This window comes from Drosophila innubila, assembly GCF_004354385.1.
Source record: "Drosophila innubila isolate TH190305 chromosome 2R unlocalized genomic scaffold, UK_Dinn_1.0 1_C_2R, whole genome shotgun sequence".
Lineage (NCBI taxonomy): Eukaryota > Metazoa > Arthropoda > Insecta > Diptera > Drosophilidae > Drosophila > Drosophila innubila.
This window is the reverse complement of record NW_022995374.1, coordinates 5,053,679-5,075,376: the sequence shown is the minus strand read 5'-3', so window position 1 is coordinate 5,075,376 and position 21,698 is coordinate 5,053,679. Positions and strand designations below refer to the sequence as shown.

At 42.3% G+C, this 21,698-nt stretch overlaps 3 protein-coding genes across 3 annotated transcripts; 2 read left to right on the top strand and 1 right to left on the bottom strand.

The window, feature by feature from the left end:
• The first annotated feature begins 1,365 nt into the window (after window positions 1–1,365).
• LOC117784304 (serine-rich adhesin for platelets) lies at window positions 1,366–14,230 on the top strand. The gene is made up of 10 exons (XM_034622002.1): window positions 1,366–1,731; window positions 2,745–3,036; window positions 3,292–6,073; window positions 7,275–7,392; window positions 7,453–8,650; window positions 8,711–9,782; window positions 9,850–10,108; window positions 10,187–10,446; window positions 11,379–12,673; window positions 12,739–14,230. The coding sequence occupies exons 1-10, from the start codon at window positions 1,681–1,683 to the stop codon at window positions 12,810–12,812; spliced, it is 7,401 nt and encodes a 2,466-aa protein (XP_034477893.1). The 5' UTR covers window positions 1,366–1,680; the 3' UTR covers window positions 12,813–14,230.
• Window positions 14,231–15,020: 790 nt separating this feature from the next.
• LOC117784308 (gamma-secretase subunit pen-2) lies at window positions 15,021–15,697 on the bottom strand. The gene is made up of 3 exons (XM_034622007.1): window positions 15,491–15,697; window positions 15,325–15,429; window positions 15,021–15,253 (listed from the first exon to the last, which is right to left on the bottom strand). The coding sequence occupies exons 1-3, from the start codon at window positions 15,549–15,551 to the stop codon at window positions 15,114–15,116; spliced, it is 306 nt and encodes a 101-aa protein (XP_034477898.1). The 5' UTR covers window positions 15,552–15,697; the 3' UTR covers window positions 15,021–15,113.
• A 256-nt stretch (window positions 15,698–15,953) lies between these two features.
• On the top strand, window positions 15,954–17,576 carry LOC117784306 (otefin). The gene has a single exon (XM_034622005.1). It carries the CDS (start codon window positions 16,010–16,012, stop codon window positions 17,324–17,326), a length of 1,317 nt encoding a protein of 438 aa, XP_034477896.1. The 5' UTR covers window positions 15,954–16,009; the 3' UTR covers window positions 17,327–17,576.
• Window positions 17,577–21,698: the final 4,122 nt, after the last annotated feature.

Here is a 21,698-nt window from a genome sequence, read left to right as displayed (position 1 = left end):
ATGCATATATACGTACATATATGTATATTTATATATATATATATGTGTGTGTGTGTGTGCGTTACTTAATTATCGTAAAAAATGCTAACCACATGCAAATTTAATTGCTTGCGCGTCGTTTGAATGGGAATTTAACACAAAAATAATCCAGCGACTTTCCAACAGTTCCAGTTGCGAGTGGAAAAGACAGCGTGGGAGTTATGACGATCATAAAGTGTTGGAAGTTGCGACCCAATTTATGAAACTGTCATAGATAGTAGTAAATGCACACATACATCTGTATACATACATACGTATAACCATAAAGCACAAAGAGCTTTTCTGCAAGAGTGTGTGTGTGTGTGTTAATCCACGTGGGGTGGCTGCTGTGCAGTTGTAGTAGTATCTGTATCTGTGTGTGGTGTCTGACAAAGCGGCTTACATACTTGTAGTGGACGAGCAAAGAGGAAACTAAAAAGCGATTAGCTGCTGACAACTTGTTCATACATACTAACATATAAACTATACGTGTGTTTGTATGTATTTTAAGTAAGTCTCAATAGCCAGCCACTAAGAGAGAGACAGACAGAGAGTGGGAGAGAGAGTGAGTGTAAGCAGTTTTTAAAGTGACAACGACTTAATTACATTGCTGTCGTTGCCTCCCTCCTTTCCCCCACTGTCACCCATGACGTCATGCATACAGTGGAAAGCACTTAAATATGAACATATCATACACATCAAAAGCTCGCTCTTGTCAAATTTTATAGCAGCTAATAAGCCGGCTAATGCTCTCTTTATTTATTTACTTATTTATATTTATAGCTAGCTTATGTCTATCTACAAAAGTGTCTCTATTCAACTGTGCGTGACTGTTATTTGTGTGATAAATAGTTTTCTGACTTGGTTTTTGGCTTGCAATGATATCGGTTGCTATCTAATCGGGAATCGCTACCGTTAACGTGGTCATATATACATGTGTGTACATTTCCCAAATCATATATTTCAAGCACTTGAGTTGGGTTATCAGCAAATTGCAAAAGTGTTTTAATTGCCAAGTCGTTAAGGTGTCTGCCAAGTGCAGGCCGTATAGCAAATCACAAATCACAGCAACACTGCATTAAACTTAACCTTCCCAGCCCCCCAACAGTCAGTCAGTCAGTCAGGCAGAGAGCGCGATAAGAGCGCGAGTAGCGGCTAATCGCAAAACTCGAAAGGCCGCAACACTTGAAAGCCAACAAAATTGTTATTTATGTATTTGCTTGTTGTTGTTGTTGTTATTTTGCATGTTTTATTTATAGCATTTAGTGGAAACACTTGAAACTCTTAATGCTATATTGAATTGTACTACTCTACTTCTCTTGTTAATCAACTATTATTTCACACTCTCTTAATAATTTATGTGTTCTACTCTTTCGTTGCAGTTTTGAAAATGAACTGTTTGGCCCGAGGGCCGAGGCCCTGCGTCTCCTCCCTGTGCCGTTGCCTGGAAAACTCGTCAGTGCGGCAACAACGCAAGCAGCAGCAATTCCAAGTTCAAGTTCCAGCTCCAGTCTCACTCGCACGTAAGAATAACAGCAACAGCAACAGCAACAAAAAGAAGATCAGCAACACTGGCTGCTGCACATTGAAAAGTACGTTCCTAGGCACTATTGGTAGTACTTTGGGCCCGCATAGTGCGGCCGCCCGATCGTTTGCGTCTGCATGGAGTCAATGAGACGTAACGAGGCGAACACTAGCCACCACCCGAATAAGGTGAGTAGTACTTGTACTTGTAGTTACCCCATCCCCCTACCTCCTCCATTGATAAGAGTGATAAGAGCCGTAATTATTTTATTGTCATTTGTTTCTGTTGGCCTGGCCCTCAAGTGGGCGATTTCTCAAGTGGCCACTACACTTTACAGAGTGTGCAGATAAAGCAACATAAAAAAAAATGTGTGTTGATAACGTTGAGCAAAAAATTCTACTACTAATATTGTACACAGTCATATTATGTAGTTGTTGTTTTATGGTCGCAGCAGTAGCCTTAATTTTGTGATGATTGATTTATTGGGCTAAAGAACATACAATCACAATTACTTAAAGTTGTCTTTGTTTATTATTGAACTGGAACGGGACAGAAAGGAATGTTTAATCACAGCGTAAATCAAACTAAATTATTTTTACGTCGTTTACCAACACTCTGCATTAAAGTGGCGTTTTTGTTTATGCGCCTGCTGCTGTTGACGCTTGCTCTCTTCCTCTCTTTGCCTCGCTGCCGCTCTCGCTCAATGCACGTTTGTGTGCGTGTGTTTCTTATGTGTATACATGCGTGTGCTTGAATGTGTGCGTGTGTGCGTGCTGTTTTCGGTGGTTGCTCTTTGAGCTCTTTTTTGTTTTCTGTGCTTGTTCGTTCAGTCTCATCTGCGTCGCCGCGCTGCCAAACGAAAAAGGACGCTGAAGAACGCTCGCGCAAAAACATTTTCGGCGTTTTTCTTTATTATTATTTATAATTTGTTCAATTTAAATGTTGTATAAATCGTTGGCCATTGGAAAATTAATAATTTTTGCACTTGTAATGGAATGGAAAATCGGCTTGAAAAGGTAACAACACAGCAACACTGAGAAAATGCAGTACAAATACCATTTCCCCCCTTCCCTTTCCATTCCTTTTCCAACCACTATGTTTGCATTTTGTGTGTAATATTTGGAACTCACATACACACACACACACACACATAGAAATGTAACTAAACTTCTTTCTTTGGTTTCTTTCTTTGATTTTGCAGGTGGCCCTGAATAGCAGCAACGTAGCAACGGAAAGCAATATTAAGAGTAAATTGTTAGCTAATTTAAGTGCGGCAAACGCAACAACAACATCAACTGTAGCAGCATCGGCAGCAGGAACAGCAGCGGCTACAACAACAACAACTACACCAACAACGGCAGCCGCAGCAGCAGCAGCAACAACAGCATCGACAACGGCAGCCACAAATCAAGCATTGAATTTCAATAACAAAGTGAAGGCAACAACAGCAACGAATCATTTGCAAGGCAACAGTGCGATTAAGAAGCATACAAGTAAGTAGAGCACAAACACACACACACACACACACATGCATAGTGCAAAATGCAACTGGAAATCAAATCAAAGCAAATATTAATATGTGAATGTATTGATGATCAAAAAAAGGCAAAGAAAAGAGACTTTGCTTTGATTTTTAAAGAGAGTTAACAAGTGAAGAGCATGTAACTTTTAATATAGGACTCTTTTTCAATTGCTTGCTAATTAAACTCTCTTTTGGTTTCTTACGCTCTCTCTTGCTTTGGTCACAGAGTCAACTGGCGGTGGCAAGGGAAACGCAAATACAACGACAACAAACAACACAACAGCAACAACAACGTCGAGTAGCAGCAGTTCTTCAAATTCAAGTGAATCGAAGGATACAAATTTTGAGTACGAGGACGAGTGGAATATTGGCGGCATACCAGAGCTGCTGGACGATCTAGACGCTGACATTGAAAAGTCGGCGGCGCATTCGGGTGGTGGCAACAACCAAACGACAGCGACAGCGACACCAACAACAGCAACGCTTAATGCTAAACAAGCAAACAGCACAACAGCAACAGCAGCAGCAGCATCATCAGCAACCACAGCAGCAGCAGCAACATCAGCTCATAAATCACACAAGACTACATTGCATAGCAATTTGTCGGCCACATCGCCAACCACAATTAAGTTCACACGTCAGCCCATTGCCAGCGGCAGCGGCAGCGCCAACACAACGGCAACAGGCGCCAGCAACAGCAACAGTAGCAACAACAGCAGCAGCAACACTAGCAGCAGCAACAACAGTAACAGCAGCTCAGCTGTGCTGTCCGGCAGCAAAGGTTCATCATCATCATCAGCGGGCAAACATCATCATCATCATCATCATCACCACCATCATCATCATCATAACAGCAGCAGCCCCAAGGGTTTCAAGTCTGCATTGGTGGCACAATTAAACAGTCCAGCAGTTAATCACAACAACAACAGCAGCAACAACAACAACAATAATAATCAACATCAAAACAACAACAATAGTAGTAGTAAAAGCAGCAGCACATTGTCATCCTCGACATTTGCCGGTTTCTCCAAGGGCGGCAATTTGGTATCCTCTTGTGTTAGCCAGTCTTCCTCGAATAACAACAACAACAACAGCAGCAGCAGCAGCAACAGCACTGGTCAGCAAAACAAACTTTCCGCTGGCGGCATGTCCTCACAAACGGGCAGCGGCAGCGGCAGCAACTCGAGCAACAACAACAACAACAGTAGCAGCAACAACAATAACAACAACAGCAGCAGCAGCGGAGGAGGCAGCAACAGCGGCGGCAACAACAGTGCCAGCAATAGCAATAACAACAACAGCAACAGCATAGGCAGCGGTTTGGGGGGCGCCACAATCAGTGGCCAAAGTTCGCAAGGCGGCAGCGGTAAATCGAGCGCAAAAATGTCCATTGATCATCAGGCAACGCTCGATAAAGGACTCAAAATGAAGATCAAACGCACCAAGCCCGGCACCAAAAGTTCCGAGGCCAAACACGAGATTGTCAAGGCCACAGATCAGCAGCAGCAGCAGCAACAACAGCAGCAACAGAATGGCGGTCTGGGCAATAGCTCTAGCCAACAGGATGATGGTGGCAGCAGCAGCACCAGTAGCAGCAGCAGCAGCAACGCAAATGCGTCTTCCCTTAGCAACAACAACAGCAGCAACAACAACAACAACAGCAGCAGTAGCAGCAGCAACAGCAATAATAGCTCGAGCGGCGCCAGCGGCAACTCTTCCAGTTCCAGCAGCAAAAAGCATTTGAACAATTCCAGCAACAGTAGCAACAGCAACAATAACAACAGCAGCAGCAGCAACAATAGTGGCGGCAATCAAAACAATGCACACGGCAGCAGCAGCAGCGGCAGCAGCAGCAGCAGCAACAACAACAGCAGCAGCAGCAACAACAACAACGCACAGTCAACGCCGCAGGGCAACAAACGTGGCAGCTCCGGACATCGGCGTGAGAAGACCAAGGATAAAAATGCACATTCCAATCGCCTCAGCGTTGATAAATCAACGGCAGCATCGGCGGCCGGGGAGAAAGATACGCCCGAAAAGAACGCCAGCAACAGCAACAACAGTGGCAGCGGCAGCAGCAACAACAACAACAACGGCAGCAGCAGCAATTGCCAGTGCAATGGTGATGTTGCAACAACAACAACAGCAGCTGCTCCGCCCTGTTCGCATCATGCCTGCATTCGACGCATCTCCAATGCCAGCAGCGGCAGCAACAGCAGCGGCAGCAACAGTGGCAACTCCTCCGTGTCCGCTGTGCCGCCGGGTGTGTTTACACCCTCGGCGGGTTCGCCGGCTGCTGTTGTCTCGGCGGCAGCATCGTTGTTGGCTGCCACAACGGCAGCAACAAACGCCTCGCAGTCGGCAAGCGGCAGCAACAGTGGCAACGGTGTTAATGCTGGTGCCGCCAATGCACCTGGTCCGCCGGGCAAAGATGCCAGCATTAAAATCTCCTCACACATTGCCGCCCAACTGGCGGCAGCAGCTGCCTCCAGCAGCAGTGGAGTAGCTGGTGGAGTTGCTGCCGGCGGTGGCAGCAACAGCAATTCCAACAGCAGCAACTATGCCGGCAGCCAGGGCAGCGCAGGATCTGCAGCGGCAACTGGAGCCGGAGCCGGCAGCAATGCCGAGAGCAAAGCGGCCAGTCTGTCACAGGCCAAGCTAATGGCACCCGGCATGATCTCAGCCACAATGCACCACACGATTTCAGTGCCCGCTGGCAGCAGTGGCACCACCGCTGGCGACGAGGACAGCAAATCCCCGCCAGCGAAACGGGCCAAGCACAGTGATGGCAGCAAGGACATGGTCGATATCTGCATCGGCACCTCTGTCGGCACCATCACCGAACCCGACTGCCTCGGTCCCTGCGAGCCGGGCACCTCGGTCACCCTCGAGGGCATCGTGTGGCACGAGACTGAGGGCGGCGTCCTCGTCGTCAATGTGACGTGGCGCGGCAAGACCTATGTGGGCACCCTCCTCGATTGCACCCGACACGACTGGGCTCCTCCAAGGTGAGTAGCTTCGTTCGGGGCGGGGGAACGGCAAATACACGTTCTTTCTAACTGTTTCCGTTAATAAAGATGCCTTTTTTAATAACATATTGATTGCGATCTTTTTTTTTCGTTTGTTCTTTAAACACTTAAAAGTTGAAAAGGAACTAGAGAAGAATTCTTGGTGAAATCTTCTCTACATAAAATATAGATAATTATAAATCAAATTCGGAGAAATCTTAGGAATTTTGGTACAAAAAAAATAAATCATTTAAAATATATGTAGAGAAATTTCTAAAATAGATTAACAGAGATTATTATTAATTATATCTCTGGATATCTTAAAATAACCCTTAAACCTTAGGAATTTTGGTACATAACATAGCAAACATTTAAAATATATGTAGAGAAATTTTTAAAAGAGATTAATAGAGATTATTATTAATTATATTTCTGAATATCTTAAAAAAAACACCTTAAATCTTATGAATTTTGGTACATAAAATATAAATCATTTAAGATATATGTAAAGCAATTTCTAAGATATATAAAAAGAGATAATTATAAATTATATCTCTGGATATCTTAAAATAACCCTTAATTCTTAGGAATTTTGGTACATAAAATAGCAATCATTTAAAATATATTTAGAGCAATTTCAAAGATAGATTTATAGAGATTATTAATAATTATATCTCTGGATATCTGAAAATATCCCTTATATGAAATGAAAAAAGATTCTGAGATATTTCTGAAAATCATTAGATTTATCTGCATATGATAAACATAATTGTTAAAGATATCTTCAGATATCTTTTCTCCATTATAGAGATTAAAGAATCTATCAGTCAATCAGTTGAATATCTAGTAGTTTGTATGATTTATTTTTGTCTATTCATATTAGAAATTCTTCAAGCAAATAAATTTGTTTGCTTAAATTTAATTCTCATTTTAAGATGAAGTTCTTGTTCTAAAATATATAAACAGTTAAGAAATATAGGTTTATTTAAGCCTGTCAATCAATCAATTAAATATGTCTAGTCTAGGCTCTTCAAAAATGTAAAGTCTCAATTTAAATAATGATATTGCTTCAATATGAATATGAATATTTAATAACTGAAGAATATACTTGCATTGAAGACTATCAATTGATGAAATCAATGTAGTTGTCATACAATTTTTCGATTTCTATGGTTAATTAATGTTTTTCTGATATTTGCAGATTCTGTGATTCACCAACTGAAGAATTAGATTCTCGAACTCCAAAGGGACGCGGCAAGCGCGGACGCAGCGCTGGTTTAACGCCCGATCTGAGCAACTTTACGGAAACCAGAAGCTCGGTAAGTGCTGATAATTATTTGTGAAAGAATTGTCATTAAATTGTGAATATTATCTGGCAGATTTACTTTTCACATGCTCAGGTGCACTCGAAGTTGCGCAATGGCGCCACAAAGGGACGCGGGGCGACACGCAGTGCATCGGGTAATGCTGGCAACAGCAGCGGCTCTTCGGCTAATGGCGCTGGTGCTGCTGGTGGTGCGGGTGGGGGTGCGGGTGGTGGCGGTGGCGCCACGCCGAGCACATCACCAACAGCATTTCTGCCGCCGCGACCGGAGAAGCGCAAATCAAAGGACGAGGCGCCGTCACCGCTTAATGGTGATGGCACCGATGCAACCGGCGGCATGGTGAGCATGGTCAATGCCAGTGGCATACCAATCTCGGCCAGCGGCGGTGGCCTGGCCACCCAACCGCAGAGCCTGCTCAATCCCGTCACCGGACTGAATGTGCAAATCAACACAAAGAAATGTAAGACTGCCTCGCCCTGCGCGATCTCACCAGTGCTGCTCGAGTGTCCCGAGCAGGATTGCAGCAAGAAGTACAAGCATGCCAATGGACTGCGCTATCATCAATCGCATGCGCACGGCGCCAGCGGCAGCAGCGGTGGCGGTGGCGCCAGCTCCATGGACGAGGACTCTATGCAGGCGCCCGAGGAGCCAGCCACGCCACCATCTCCGCTTCCAGCAGCAACAGCAGCACAAGCAGCTGCAACGACACAAGCAACTGTCACAGCAGCAGCCACTCCAGCAGCAACATGCACAACAGCAACCGCAACATCGCCGCCTGCCAACAGCACCGTCAATGTGGCCAATGGCAATGCAACAGCAACGGCAGCCGCAGCAGCAGCAATTGCAGCAGCAGCAACTGTGGCAACAGCGTCTGCAGTTGCTGTGGCAGAGACAAGTGCAGCAGCAACTACAACTCCGGTTGCCAGCGCAGTTGCAGATGCCGCATTGCCAGCTCTGCCGTTGGTCGCTGCTGCGGCGGCGGCAACAGCAACCGCTGCTATTGCAGCACAACAACAACAACAGCCGCCAATAGCACAAAATCAACCGCAACCACAAGCACAAGCACAACCGCAGGCGCTACTGACGGCGCCAATTGGTGTTGCTGGTAATCAGCCTGTGGCTGGTGGCAGCATCACCGCTGGCATCTCGACACAGGCGCTCTCACAGCACCAGCAGCAGCTGCTGGGCGGTCTTGGGCTGCCGGCAATGCTCTCCGAGCAGCAGCAACAGGCCTTGCTGCAACAGGGTGCATGTAAGTAGCAATGGCATCAACTTCAAATTGAACTCCACTCAATTCCTTTCTTAATTACAGTAAAAGCGGGAGTTTTGCGCTTTGGTCCGCCCGATGCGGCGGCTTTGCAGCAGCAACAACAACAGCAGCAGCAGGGAGCAACAACACAACAATCGCCGCCTGGACAGAGTCCATTGCGTCCGCCTAGCCTCGCACAAGATGTACAACAAGCGCCTCCTGGCTATGCCCAACAACAACAACAACAACAACAGCAGCAGCAGCAACAACAACAACAGCCGCCTCCGGGCTTGAAGAGCACGCCAGGCTTTGGACCCAACGCCGTGGCAGTTGGTGTCGTTGGCAGCAAGCAGAAGAAGAACCGCAAATCACCGGGTCCCAATGACTTTGATGGCAGCGTGTCGCGTGAGGATGTGCAGAGTCCTGCATACAGTGATATATCGGACGATTCGACGCCCGTGGCAGAGCAGGAGCTGTTGGACAAGGTGCAGCCGGTCAAGCACATTGAGCTGCTGGGCAAGAAGCCCAGCGAGGTGGGCGTGCCAGCAGCGCCAGCGCCAAATATGCCACCCTCTCTAGCTGGCTATGGCATGTATCAGTTCTATCCGGCTGCCCAGCAACAACAACAACAACAGCAGCAGCAGCAGCAACAACAACAGCCACCGCCGCCGCCACAGCAACCGCAGCCACAGTATATGGTGCAACCTGGTCCGGATAAGCCGTCGCAGCAGCAACAACAACAAATGCAACAACCGGGCGCTCCAGCAGCTACCTCACAGACGCCTCAGACGCATCTGTTGGCGCCGCCACCACAGCAGGCGGTTGGTCATCTCACTGATTACAGCAACAAGAACAAAGAGCCGCCATTGGATCTGATGACAAAGCCGCCATCTCAAACAGTTGGACAGCAGCAGCAGCAACAACAGCAACAACAACAGCCTGGACAGCCCGATAACAATGGCAAGGACACGGGTCCGCCAACATCACAGCCGGTGCAAGTGCCACAACCACCGCCGGTTAATCTCAGTGCGGTAACTGGACCGCCACCAGGTGGCTTACCGCCTGGCATGGCCGGCCTGGCAGGTCTAGGCGGTCCGACGCAGGCCAAGGCACTGGGTCACTTTTATCCCTACAAGTAAATATATTTTATATATAAGTTTTACGTTATTTCAATATTATTAAACTCTGTTTATCTTGCACAGTTTTATTCCCCCCGGTTATCCGTATAGTGTAGATCCGAACTTTGGGCCAGTTTCGATTGTGGCCTCGGAGGAGGCTGCCAAGTTGAGTGGACATCCTGGTTTGCCGCCCAGCTCGCAGCAACAACAACAGCAGCAGCAACAACAGCAGCAGCAGCAACAACAACAACAACAGCTATCTGGCATCAGCATTAAGGAGGAGCGCATGAAGGAAAGTCCCAGTCCACATGAGAATTCCAAGCATTTGCCACCACAGCAGCAGGTAAGTGAAGCCACAGCAATGAATCCTCATCGAAACAGCACTTTAATCACTTTAATCCTAACATTAAATACTCTACAGCTGCTGGCCAACAAGTTGATCAAGCAGGAGCCAATGATCAAGCAGGAGATCAAACAGGAGCCCAACTCCAATCCGGGACAACAACAGCCGCCGCCACAGCATCAGCAGCAGCAACAGCAGCAACAACAACCGCCGCCACAGCCACAACAACCACACGCATTGCATCCAAAGGATCTGCAGGCATTGGGCGCCTATCCAAGCATCTATCAGCGTCATTCCATGAGTCTGGCGGCGGCAGCACGCGAAGAGGAGCTGCGACGGTGAGTGCTTAATTAAAAACACACTTGATATAATACTATCTTGATTACATTTTAATTTGTATTTAAATCTCTTGAAATTATTTTTATTTAACAAAAGATATTTTAAACAAAAGATACTTCTCATTAAATATTAAAAATTCAAGATATTTATCAGTTTGCATAATGAAAACTACTTAAATTTAAAATTTTTGTAATTGCGATTTTTAAAAATTAAAGCCGAAAAAAAACTATTTTCATAAAATTGTAATTTGTATTCAAATATCTTGAAATAATGCTTATTTTATTTATTAAAATAAATTTTAGATAAAGGATACTTTTCATTATACAAATTAAAAATTCAAGATATTTATCAATTTAAAAACCAATTATATTTTAAATTTTTATAAGGGCGGTGAGTGGTTTTTAAAAAATAATGCCGAGCAATAACTGTCTTTATAAAAATTTAATTTGTATTTAAAAATCTTGAAAAAATTCTTATTTAATTTAATTAAAGAAATTTTAAAAAAAAGATACTTGTCATTATACAAATTTAAAATTCAAGATATTTATCAGTTTACATAATCAAAACCACTTTTATTTTAAATTTGTATAACGGCGGTGAGTAGTTTTTAAAAAATAGCGCCGAAAAATAACTATATTTATGAAATATTAATTTGTTTTTAAATATCTTGAAATAATTTATTTTTATTTTATTAAAGAAATTTTAAACAAAAGAAACTTGTCATTATATAAATTAAATATTCAAGATATTTATCAATTTATATAAAAAAAACAACTTATATTTTAAATTTTTATAATACAAATATTAATTTTAATTCTTATTTCATAACTCTTTAATTAAGAAGTAAAAATAAGAGTTCAAATGAAAATTACCTACTATAGAAATTAATTTGTATTAAATTGTATACTAATTAATTTGTATCTTTGCACAGTTATTACATGTTTACGGATCAACAACGGCGCCAGAATGCGGCAGCTGTGGCAGCAGCACAAGGTGCACCTGGCATGCAACCGCATCCAGGTATGCCGCACCAGCACAAGGATGAGTCCAGCATGAGTGCACAACAACAACAACAGCAGCAGCAGCAACAACAACAACAGCAGCAGCAACTTTCCATTGCCCATCATCAGCAGCAAGCGCTGCAGCAACATCATCAGCATCTGCAACAGCAGGCACAGCAGCATCAGCAACAACAGCAGCAGCAGCAACAACAACAGCAGCAGCAACAACAACAACAGCAACAACAGCAGCAACAACAACAACAGCAACAACAGCAGCAGCAGCAACAACAACAGAAACTTAAGCAATCTCAAGCAGCAAGCGCTTCGGCCAACAATAAAGCCACAAATCTGACAAAGGATTCGCCCAAGCAAAAGGGCAACTCGACCGACGACGATCAGCAGCAGCAGCAGCTGAAGGTGAAGCAGGAGGGTCAGAAGCCCACAATGGAAACACAGGGACCGCCTCCGCCGCCCACCTCGCAATATTTCCTGCATCCCTCGTACATTTCACCGACGCCCTTTGGCTTTGATCCCAATCATCCCATGTATCGCAATGTTCTAATGTCGGCCGCTGGTCCCTATAATGGGCCGTATCATCTGCCCATACCGCGTTATCATGCGCCCGAGGATCTGTCACGGAATACGGGCACCAAGGCGCTGGACGCACTGCATCACGCTGCCAGCCAGTATTACACCACGCACAAGATACACGAGCTGAGTGAACGCGCTCTCAAATCCCCGACCAGCGCCAGCGGTCCCGTCAAGGTCAGCGTCAGTAGTCCCAGTCTTGGACCCCCGCAGCCCGGTGGCGGGCCCAGCAATAGTGGACCCGGCTCTGGGCCCAACGTCCTGGGCGGCAATGGACCCAGTCAGCCGGGTGCGGCGCCAGGTGGTGGCGGAGGCGTGCCACTGAATCTGCAGCCACCACCGGGCAGCTTGGGCGGTCCGCCGTCCAACAAATCGGATCTGGCTGGCCAAAAATCACATGGTGTGGCGCCGGGCACAGCGCTAGATGCGCACAAGCAGCCACTGCCTGGAGCGCCGCCACTTGGTGCCGGTCCGACCGGTAGTGCTGCCGTTGGTGTGGTCGGCGGTGCCGGGAATGGCGCTCCTGGTGGTGCCGGTGCCGCCGATTCACGCAGTCCGCCGCCTCAAAGGCATGTGCACACACACCATCACACACATGTAGGACTCGGGTATCCCATGTACCCAGCGCCCTATGGAGGTATGTAATTGGCAGCGATTCGACTAACCTAATTGCTAATTGTGGTTGTTGTTGCTTGATTTTAGCTGCCGTCTTGGCCAGCCAACAGGCGGCTGCAGTAGCTGTGATAAATCCATTTCCGCCGGGACCGTCAAAATGAGAACCACTGAACGGCAGCAATGAGAAGAAGGCCTACAATGTGAAAAACAATTAACGCGAACACTCGGATTGGGACTAGAACTGGTGGAATGTCCAGGATGGGATGTGCAGTGGGAGGAGTGGGGGAGGCAGTGGTTGATTGAGGATAAATGATAGTCCTGAAAATGCATTTGCAAATTGTTCTGGGTGTGCACACAGATACACCCACACACTTACACACACAGACACAAACATATAGTAAATAGATTATTTTTACAATGTTATAAAAACCACAAGCACCCCAACAACAACAACCACAGCAACTAGTAACAACAAACAGAAACGACTATTTATATGCATAAGTATTTTTTGTATGTTTCGTTTAACGTGTTAACTATAATTGTAGTTGTAAGGCCTAAGTTATCATTACTATTACCAGATAAAACATATAAATACAAGTATATATATATATAAACATTAATGATATGATGATAATATAGCATAACTACAAATTAGCGATGTTTTTCCTAAGTGTATTTTGCATATACTTATAAATTTATATATAATTATATACATATATTACTATTATACATTTAAAACAAAACAAAACAAAACAAAAAACGTAATATAATAATAGTTGCATATATTTATATATATATTATACGAGAGAGGCGTAAATCGAACATGAACAAAACGTATAAAACCTGTAGTGTGTTGATTTCTTGTAAAAAAAAAAAACAAAACAAAACAAACAAAAATGGAAAACAAAACGAAACTTAATAATAATATTGCATATTGTTTAGCGATTATTATCGGATTACCAATTACAAATTACCAATTATATAATGTAGATCTTACAAAATTTAGCATTTAGCAGTGTGTATTAATTAATCCCTATCTGTGTTGCGAATGGAGCTAGCGCAAAATTTGCATCTAAAAGACAAAGGGCGCGCCCCATTCTTATATCTTATGTATGTATGTAATGTGTGTACTATTCGTATCCGTAGTTTATCTAAAACCACAAAAAAAAAAAAAAACATTTTCCTTTTGTGAATTTCTCGGCCCCAGTTGCCGCCACTAATTTAAATGTTTCTAAGTATCAAACGTGTACTTTAAATATATTTATATAAATACAAAAAAAAAATATATATATATATATACATATGTATGTGTATGATATGATGAAATATTATTATTATAATTATATGTGTAACTTACATTTACTATATTCTAGTATGTGAATGTGAATGAATGTGGGTGGTGTATGTTGTAGTTCACTAGCCGCTTCATAGACTACACGCGTGATTTAATGGCACTTAATGTTTTATAGCCTAAGCTCCAAACAAACAAAAAAACAAAAACAAAACAAAATTAAGAACACACAATTCTTTAGAATTTATCAATAAAAACACAAAGTATTGCATGTAAATATACCTTAAATCAAGTCTTTTTATATATACACTGTAAATTAGTTTCGATTGATGTTCAAACGTGAATTAAAGATACAATTCACTAGATGTGGCATGCGGCATGTTATAAACACAAAAGCATCATATGTATTTAAAAAACAAAACAAAAGGGGAATTACCGATATACATATTAAAAATCAATAATATAAATATTTCAATTGTGCTACTATTTTCCCCGTTGACGACGATACAATTTTCATCTCACAATTATCGTAAAAAAATAATGTTCGTAGTGGAGTCAGCATAGAGACACAAATTAACGATTAAATGTGGATTAATCGCAAATTGACAGCTTAGTTTATTAATAACAAAATAAATGGTAAAAGCGCAGATCTTTTTACAAAACAAATATGTATTTTAAATGAATAAAACAAAGCAAAAGCAAGAGCAAACTTAATGACATTCTAAACAATGAAATTGTATGTAAGCACAAGGAATCCGGATACCGGAAGAAGCAACCAGAAATCCGACAGCCGGAAATGCCGGCAAGTGTCACAATAACGAATAACGACGAAGCGGTAGCGACAAAACAACAAATGGATAAATGGCATTCAAAACAAATTATGAACAAACAAAACAAAACAAAACACATAATTAGTGCTAAGAAATTTCAAAATATAGTACACATATATAGATATATATATATATATAACAAAAGAAAAAAAATAAGCTTTAGATGTGAATAAAAAGTGTATTTAAAAAATTAAATAACTGTAATTTAATGAGTTATGGGGACTCCCTTGTCCTTGTCCTTTGGGCTATTGAGTTATTTGACAAAATGTTTTATTTATTAGTATGTCTTTTTGATAATATCAATCGTTAATTTAATACTATTATCTAATTAGTTTTATACATTATGCGCTTCCCAGCGGTATTATGAAGCTCATATAGTCGGCAGTTGCGCCCCAAGCTGCTCGATTGGTTTGGAATATGATGATCCAACTAATTAAAATAACTGTCCAGATAAGTGTCCCAATTGCCGAGTAGATGACATCTTCAAGAGAGGAGGGAAGAGGATGTAAGTGTTAAGTGTGTGCAAAAGAGACAAAGCCAATGCAAACTTACAGCGTTTTATTTGATTCTGTTCGGGATATGGTGGCTTGCGAAAGGCCTCCTCGAAGAACCAGCACACATTTATGGCCCAAACGAATGGCAAAAAGGCGAAACCAGCTAAATTGGAAATATAAGTTTATTAAATCAGTTTTCAATTTTCTTTGACAACTAAACTTACTCAGAAAGTAGGTGCGACTCAGTTGTAGCTTGCGTGGATTTGGTGCTTTTGAAATATCCATATTGGTTAACCTTCTTCTCTCTGCCCTTTAGTTTAAATCTTTGTACTTTACACGTTAATAAGCGTAATATCTGAAGAGTATTACTTTATTTATTAAGCTATTATTCATTTGTTTTCATCTCCATTTTGTTAGTGTTGTAAAATGTAATATTATGATACATTGCAAACTCTAAAAATACACAGCGCTGCCAGACAATTAATTACAAATTTATTTATTATAATTAATTTATTATTTATTATAATTAAAAATATAATTGACATAAATTGACACAATTACATTACCATTACAAATTCAAGCAGCGAGCAAACAACTCTACTTGGCCGACAAGTCTGCGATTATATATCGATAGCTCTGACATATCGCATATCGTCAAGCAACAGTGCAACGCGCAAAAAGTGACGCGCAACAACTTTCAATTTCAACGAATTGCACGAAATTGTGTTTAAAAAACTGAAATTATGGCTGATGCTGACAATTTAGATGCCTTGTCCAATGCCGAGTTGCGGGCGCAGATGCTGGCCCAAGGATTGCCCAATATACCGGTGACAGACAGCAGCCGCAAAGTGTTGGTAAAACGTTTGCGTGCCTCACTTGGCGGCAATTCTCCGCTGCCGTCAAGCCCAAAAAAAGCTTCGAGTCGCCGTGAAACGATGCAGCCGGCAGCGACTGCTGCTGCTGCTGTCGCTGCTGCAGCTCCTGTGTCTGGCGATAAGCGAGATGGCGCCACATCTTCCAAGGCACGCCGCACAATTGCCGCCACGCCCAGCGACACCAAAGAGGCGGAACGTCGTCGCAAGCCGGAAACTGTTGCAGCTCTGCCACGGCTGCCAGAGGCGACTGTAGCCAAACCAGTTGCCGCGACTGCTGCAGTGTCTGCACCCAAGGCAGCTGCTCCCATACAGACGCGTCGCGTGTCCAACACGGAGCATCGCGAGCTGATGATTAAGAAGCCGGAAACAACAGTTGCTGAGAGGGCAACAACAACAACAGCAGCAGTGGCTAAACAACGCAGTCCGGAAAACGTGTTGGAAGTCAACTCCTTGATCATACTGGAGTCCGATGAGGAAGAGGACGAGCAACTGGCTCGGGCTGTCCAGAACGCCGAGGATCAAGCCAGGCAAACAGTCCACAACCAGTTTATCAGTCAATATGCTGGCAATCCACTGCATCGCGCTACAGAGTCCATTCAGGACTCGCAACGTCGTGCCCTGATCTATGAGACATCCAGTCTTACCCGTGCTCCTCCAGCTATTAGCCAGGTTCCTACACTTAGCCGTGCTCCTGCTGCTCGCACCCAACTGGGTGGCTACGACTATTCCAGCGCCAGTCGCAGCGGTCGCTATACCAGCTATGTGAGCTCGCCATCCACAGCCACATCCTCGTCAATTGGTGCCAACTATCGCCGCTCTCCGCCGCGCACCTATGCCAACGAGTTTAGCGATGACACCGCCGAGGATGAGGAGCCTGCTCCATCGCAGGGCGTCAAATTCGAGAGCGATTTCGCTCGCAAATTGGCGACTTTGCGCGCCGAGCGTATTGGCGATCGCAGTAGCCCCTTCAATAGACGTTCCATTACTCGCACTGGCACCGGTTCCGGCTCCGGCTCCGGCTATGAGCCCGTTGCCCGTCGCTCGCTACGGCCGGAGGATGTGCCCGTGTCTGTTGCTTTTAATCGCTGGATCCAGAGCCTTGATCGAACCTACAATCTCAAGTCCAAGCTGTTCATATTGTTTGTGCTCATACTCTTATACTTTGTTTATAAGTACTTTAACTAAAGAACTTATAAATGCGGCTGTGCCATAAAGCAAAACACATCAACATAAACAATAGATTAGAAAATAATACTCGAATTTGTAAGCAATTTGCTGTTAGTATACATACACACATATATAAATAGATATAGTATTCTGTCTGTACTTTGTAACAACAACAACAACTGTAAGTCGTATGTTTTAAATTTGTAATTCGGTTGTGTTAGTTTCACTTTGTTTCAAGTTCAAATAAAGCGCATTTGTAGCTAAACTATTATAAAGATTTGTCAGTGTCTCACTATAGCCAAAGGTATGCAATGTATCTTTCTCTCTCTGACAGTATCTGTGTGTCGCTCTCTGTGTGTGTGTGTGTGTGTTAGTGTGTATGAGACCAGAAGATGGAGAACAAGAAGAACAGCAGCGTTGACATTTGCGCGTGCAGCAGCCGCTAATGATAGAAAAGTATTTGGAATGCGTGTACAACACTTGTCGGCATCGCTGTGACCAAATGAAGGCGCACTCGCTTACACACACACACTAAACACACACACCACACACACACATACATATACAGGTGGGCATGTGCATGTCCAGATGCCGATACCGATGTCGGCATTGAAACACGCATAGCTCGAAGCAAAAGAAATCTTTGTTTTTGCGATAAGAATTAATAAGAATTTCAGATGGCAAAGGGGTGGCAAAGTGAGGGGGGCGGGGTGGCAATAATTTTATTAACTGGAAATCGCACTTGCGCGTACATTTTCTTAAGGAAATTTTCGCCTTATTTAGCTGGCAACCGGATCTTCATGTCCACAATGTAATAAGTTATGAAAATTGCAAAAACAAAACTAAACGCAGGGGAAATGCCAATCTAAGAGGGGAGTTCGGGGGCAGGAATCGCCTGTCGGTGGCGGCGATGATGAATTCCACAAATACATGGATGGTTGTCAGTCTGGCAAACGCGGCAGATTCCTTGAAAACAAAGCCAAGCCATGCCTATGCAATATATCGTGTGGCTAATAAATACGACTACGACGCGCATTGCGAGCTGCTCTTAATGAAATTAACTTCCAGGAATTACCTACATGGCTGCTTTACCAGGTCTGCCTCTGACTCCGACTCCAACTCCGACTCCGACTCTGGCGACTGTCTGCCCTCGTCTGTCTGTCCTCGTTCTAAACAATGGCGAGCAGCTGCAGCAGCTGCAGTTTATGCATTTGCCAGCCATTGGCCATGGAAATTAAATGGAAGCCTGCAAAAGTTTCACGCGATGACTTCACACCGTAACTCCACGCCAATAATAGAGACGTAGACATACATGCACTGCAAAATACAAATACGGCATTCCGGAATCACTTAAAATGACTACGAAATACAGTTAGTCAAGAAAGTGTTTTGATTTACATAATTTCTCTTGAAAAGAAAAATATTTTTGCATTTGATTCTTATTTTATTATTCTTGTCTATGGTTCTTAGAACAATTTAAAACTTAAAACAATTTTCATCGAACTATTATTTGTAAACATAAAAAAAAAACACAGATAAGAAAATTTACAAAGTTCATAAATAATGATTATTTTAATTTTTTTAATTCAAAAAGAAAAACAAAATAATGGTAATTTCGTTGACATCTTTGCAGTTTCACTATGATTTAAAATTATGGATTTTTATAAATTTCCCGTAATAATAATGATTATTTTTGAGTTATTTCATAAAAATCTGACAGTAATCTTTATATTTGAGTGAAAAAAAAATAAATAAAAACCGCATATAATTATCACTATTGATTTGTTTTTGAAAATAAAAATCAAATGCAATTTATAGAATTTAGAGAATATTAACATTATCGGGGTTCTATATGAATATTTTTTATGCCTCAATAAATTATTTTAGGTTTTTTTTTACTATTTCAATGCTGATTCATTCATTTTGAGTCTTAGTTTACAACTATGTCTTAAATACATAGTTCAAAAAGTAAATGCTAATATCAGCAATTTGAAATAGATAATTTTTTTCTGTGTAGACGCTGACGTACACATTGTTGACGCTGCACCCACCGGCAACTTGGCAACTTGGCAACTCGGCAACTCGGCAACTCGGCAACGCAGCTCAAGTGTGACATTCATGGAAAACAGAGTGGAATATGATTTTATGGCCTGTCGTTGGACACAATTGTCAACTGTTGGATGGCAAATGCAACAACGCCTTTTGTCAGCATCACGTACCATGCAAAATGAAGCTTCCAAGCGTTGAACAGAATCTGGGTGTGAACTGTGCAGAGTCAGTTCTAAGCAGGGATGTTGCTGTTGCTGTTGTTGTTGCTGTTGCAGTTGCTGTTGCTGCTGGTTGTCAAGCACTTCCTTGTTGGGCCAATTAAAGTTTGTTGTTGTTTGTGGCAAACGCAGCGAAATCATTTGTAATGCAACGTTTGGAATAATTCACGCTCAAATTGCTCCACTCGCAAAATATTGCAACATTCCACAGCAAATTTTACGATTATGCGTTTCGACAGCAATGCAGCAACAACAACAACAACAAAAAGAAGCAGTTCACAACGATGGCGACAAATGCCAGCGCCTGCCACTGCAACTGCAACTGTGCAACTGTGCAACCTGGCAACATTCGTAGGCGCACATCAAATCAAATCAAATTGTAACCGATGGCGGCCGTTGCACCGTGCTACGGAGTCGGTCTCTTGGCCATTCCGTTTGAGTTCGTTTGAGCCATTCGCCATTCGATTGACGCGACGCTGCTCCAAATCGATAAATCACCCAGCTAATTGCTCAACTCGCCCCCTTTGCCTCCCACATTGGTGTGTGAGAACTGCGACTGTGAAAAGAAGCCCAAAGCAAAGTTGAACTCAATGTGAACTCCTTAACTGAAATCTCATAAAATCGTCAAGAAATTGCTCAAGAATTTTAAAGTTGTATAAATATTTAGGTATAGTAATTATGGACAGTATAAAAATAATTATTTAATTTTTATTTAACTCTAAATGATTGTTTTATTTTATTTTGTTTATAGACCAAGAGCAAAAAAATATTACATTTTCTAGATGATAAAAATATAAATGCAGAATCAATTAAGAGGCCAAATCATGATCAAAATGACATTCCGCTTGAAAATCGGTTAATTTTTGATGAAGATATGAGACATCAAAGTTTTAGAAAAATTGTCAAGGGGTAGGTATGGAAAATTGGATGATAGATGGCTTTGAGTCGAAAAAATATCAAATTTTCTAGATGATAAAAATTTAAATGCAGAATAATTTTAGGGACCAAACCATGATCAAAATGACATTCCGCATGAGAATCGGTTAATATTTGATGAAGTTATGAGAGATCAAAGTTTTTGAAAAAATGTCAGAAATAAGAAAAGCTTCCACTATTTATTTTGAACTTAGTTATTTTGCAAATATCTTCTAAATTTTTCAATCCCCTTTTTGTGTTAATAAGTCTTTCATATGATCACATTTTAACCTTTGATGAACTCTAAAAATGATCAAAAATAGCTGTGAGCTGCGAATTGATGCAATATTTGTTTTGACAAAACTGGAAACGCCTGTCACTTGACAGGCCTAAGAATAAACTATAATAATTCTAATATATTCCAAGTTCATGTAGAAATCTTAGCATATATCATATAGCTAAAGCGTGAAGCTTTTGTTGTTGAATTATTTGCATAATTAAATAAATAAAAAGAAATATGTCGAGTAATCTGAATGGAGGTGCAATCTATTTAAATGAGGCATTAGGTACAAGTCTTCAACATAATTAATCGTTTGGGATGATATTCGTATTTATTTTCGTATATGCAAAAGGTCGATGCTTAACTGGACAGATGGACAGACAGCCAACAGAGAGTTGAGTTAAACATTTTAATTCCATAAATAATGACAGTGCGCCTATAAACAGACACTCTTGACTCTTTTTGGCTGCCCACTTGTTAAGGTATTGGCATAAGCGTAATGCGTGTGTGTGTGTGTGTGTGTGTATATACAGAGATAATTTGAAAATGAGCATGCGAACTGCGGTGACTACTCGTTGTCAAGTTGTGGACCACAGCTAATCAGTGGCCTAAGTGATGAGCTAATCAAGTGCCCCGCCGGCCAGCTAGCTGTTTAACTGGCTAACTGACCAACTGACTGACCCGGACCACAGTTTCCCTTGATAGTTTTCAGAACCGAAATCACATCGTGTCTCTATTTTAATAACATTATTTATGTGCATGTATTTGTTTTTAATAGGAATCAGAAATGAGGTAAAACAAAGACACAAACAACGAGAGCGAAAGAGTGACTAAGAAAACAATAGAGTGAGAGAGAGCAGGAGAAGGGATAAGGGAGTGAGTAGAGATAGAGACGATTTTGTATACTTATTGTAATTTGAAATTTTTG

Excerpts from the sequence above, each read along its gene's own strand:
- LOC117784304 (XM_034622002.1), top strand. The coding sequence starts at position 1,681 with ATGGAGTCAATGAGACGTAACGAGGCGAACACTAGCCACCACCCGAAT. Across the intron at positions 3,037-3,291 it reads TGCGATTAAGAAGCATACAA|AGTCAACTGGCGGTGGCAAG; the intron begins GTAAGTAGAGCA and ends CTTTGGTCACAG. Across the intron at positions 10,447-11,378 it reads CGCGAAGAGGAGCTGCGACG|TTATTACATGTTTACGGATC; the intron begins GTGAGTGCTTAA and ends ATCTTTGCACAG.
- LOC117784308 (XM_034622007.1), bottom strand. The coding sequence starts at position 15,551 with ATGGATATTTCAAAAGCACCAAATCCACGCAAGCTACAACTGAGTCGC. Across the intron at positions 15,430-15,490 it reads GAGTCGCACCTACTTTCTGA|CTGGTTTCGCCTTTTTGCCA; the intron begins GTAAGTTTAGTT and ends TTTCCAATTTAG. Across the intron at positions 15,254-15,324 it reads ACAGAATCAAATAAAACGCT|ATGTCATCTACTCGGCAATT; the intron begins GTAAGTTTGCAT and ends CCTCTCTTGAAG.
- LOC117784306 (XM_034622005.1), top strand. The coding sequence starts at position 16,010 with ATGGCTGATGCTGACAATTTAGATGCCTTGTCCAATGCCGAGTTGCGG.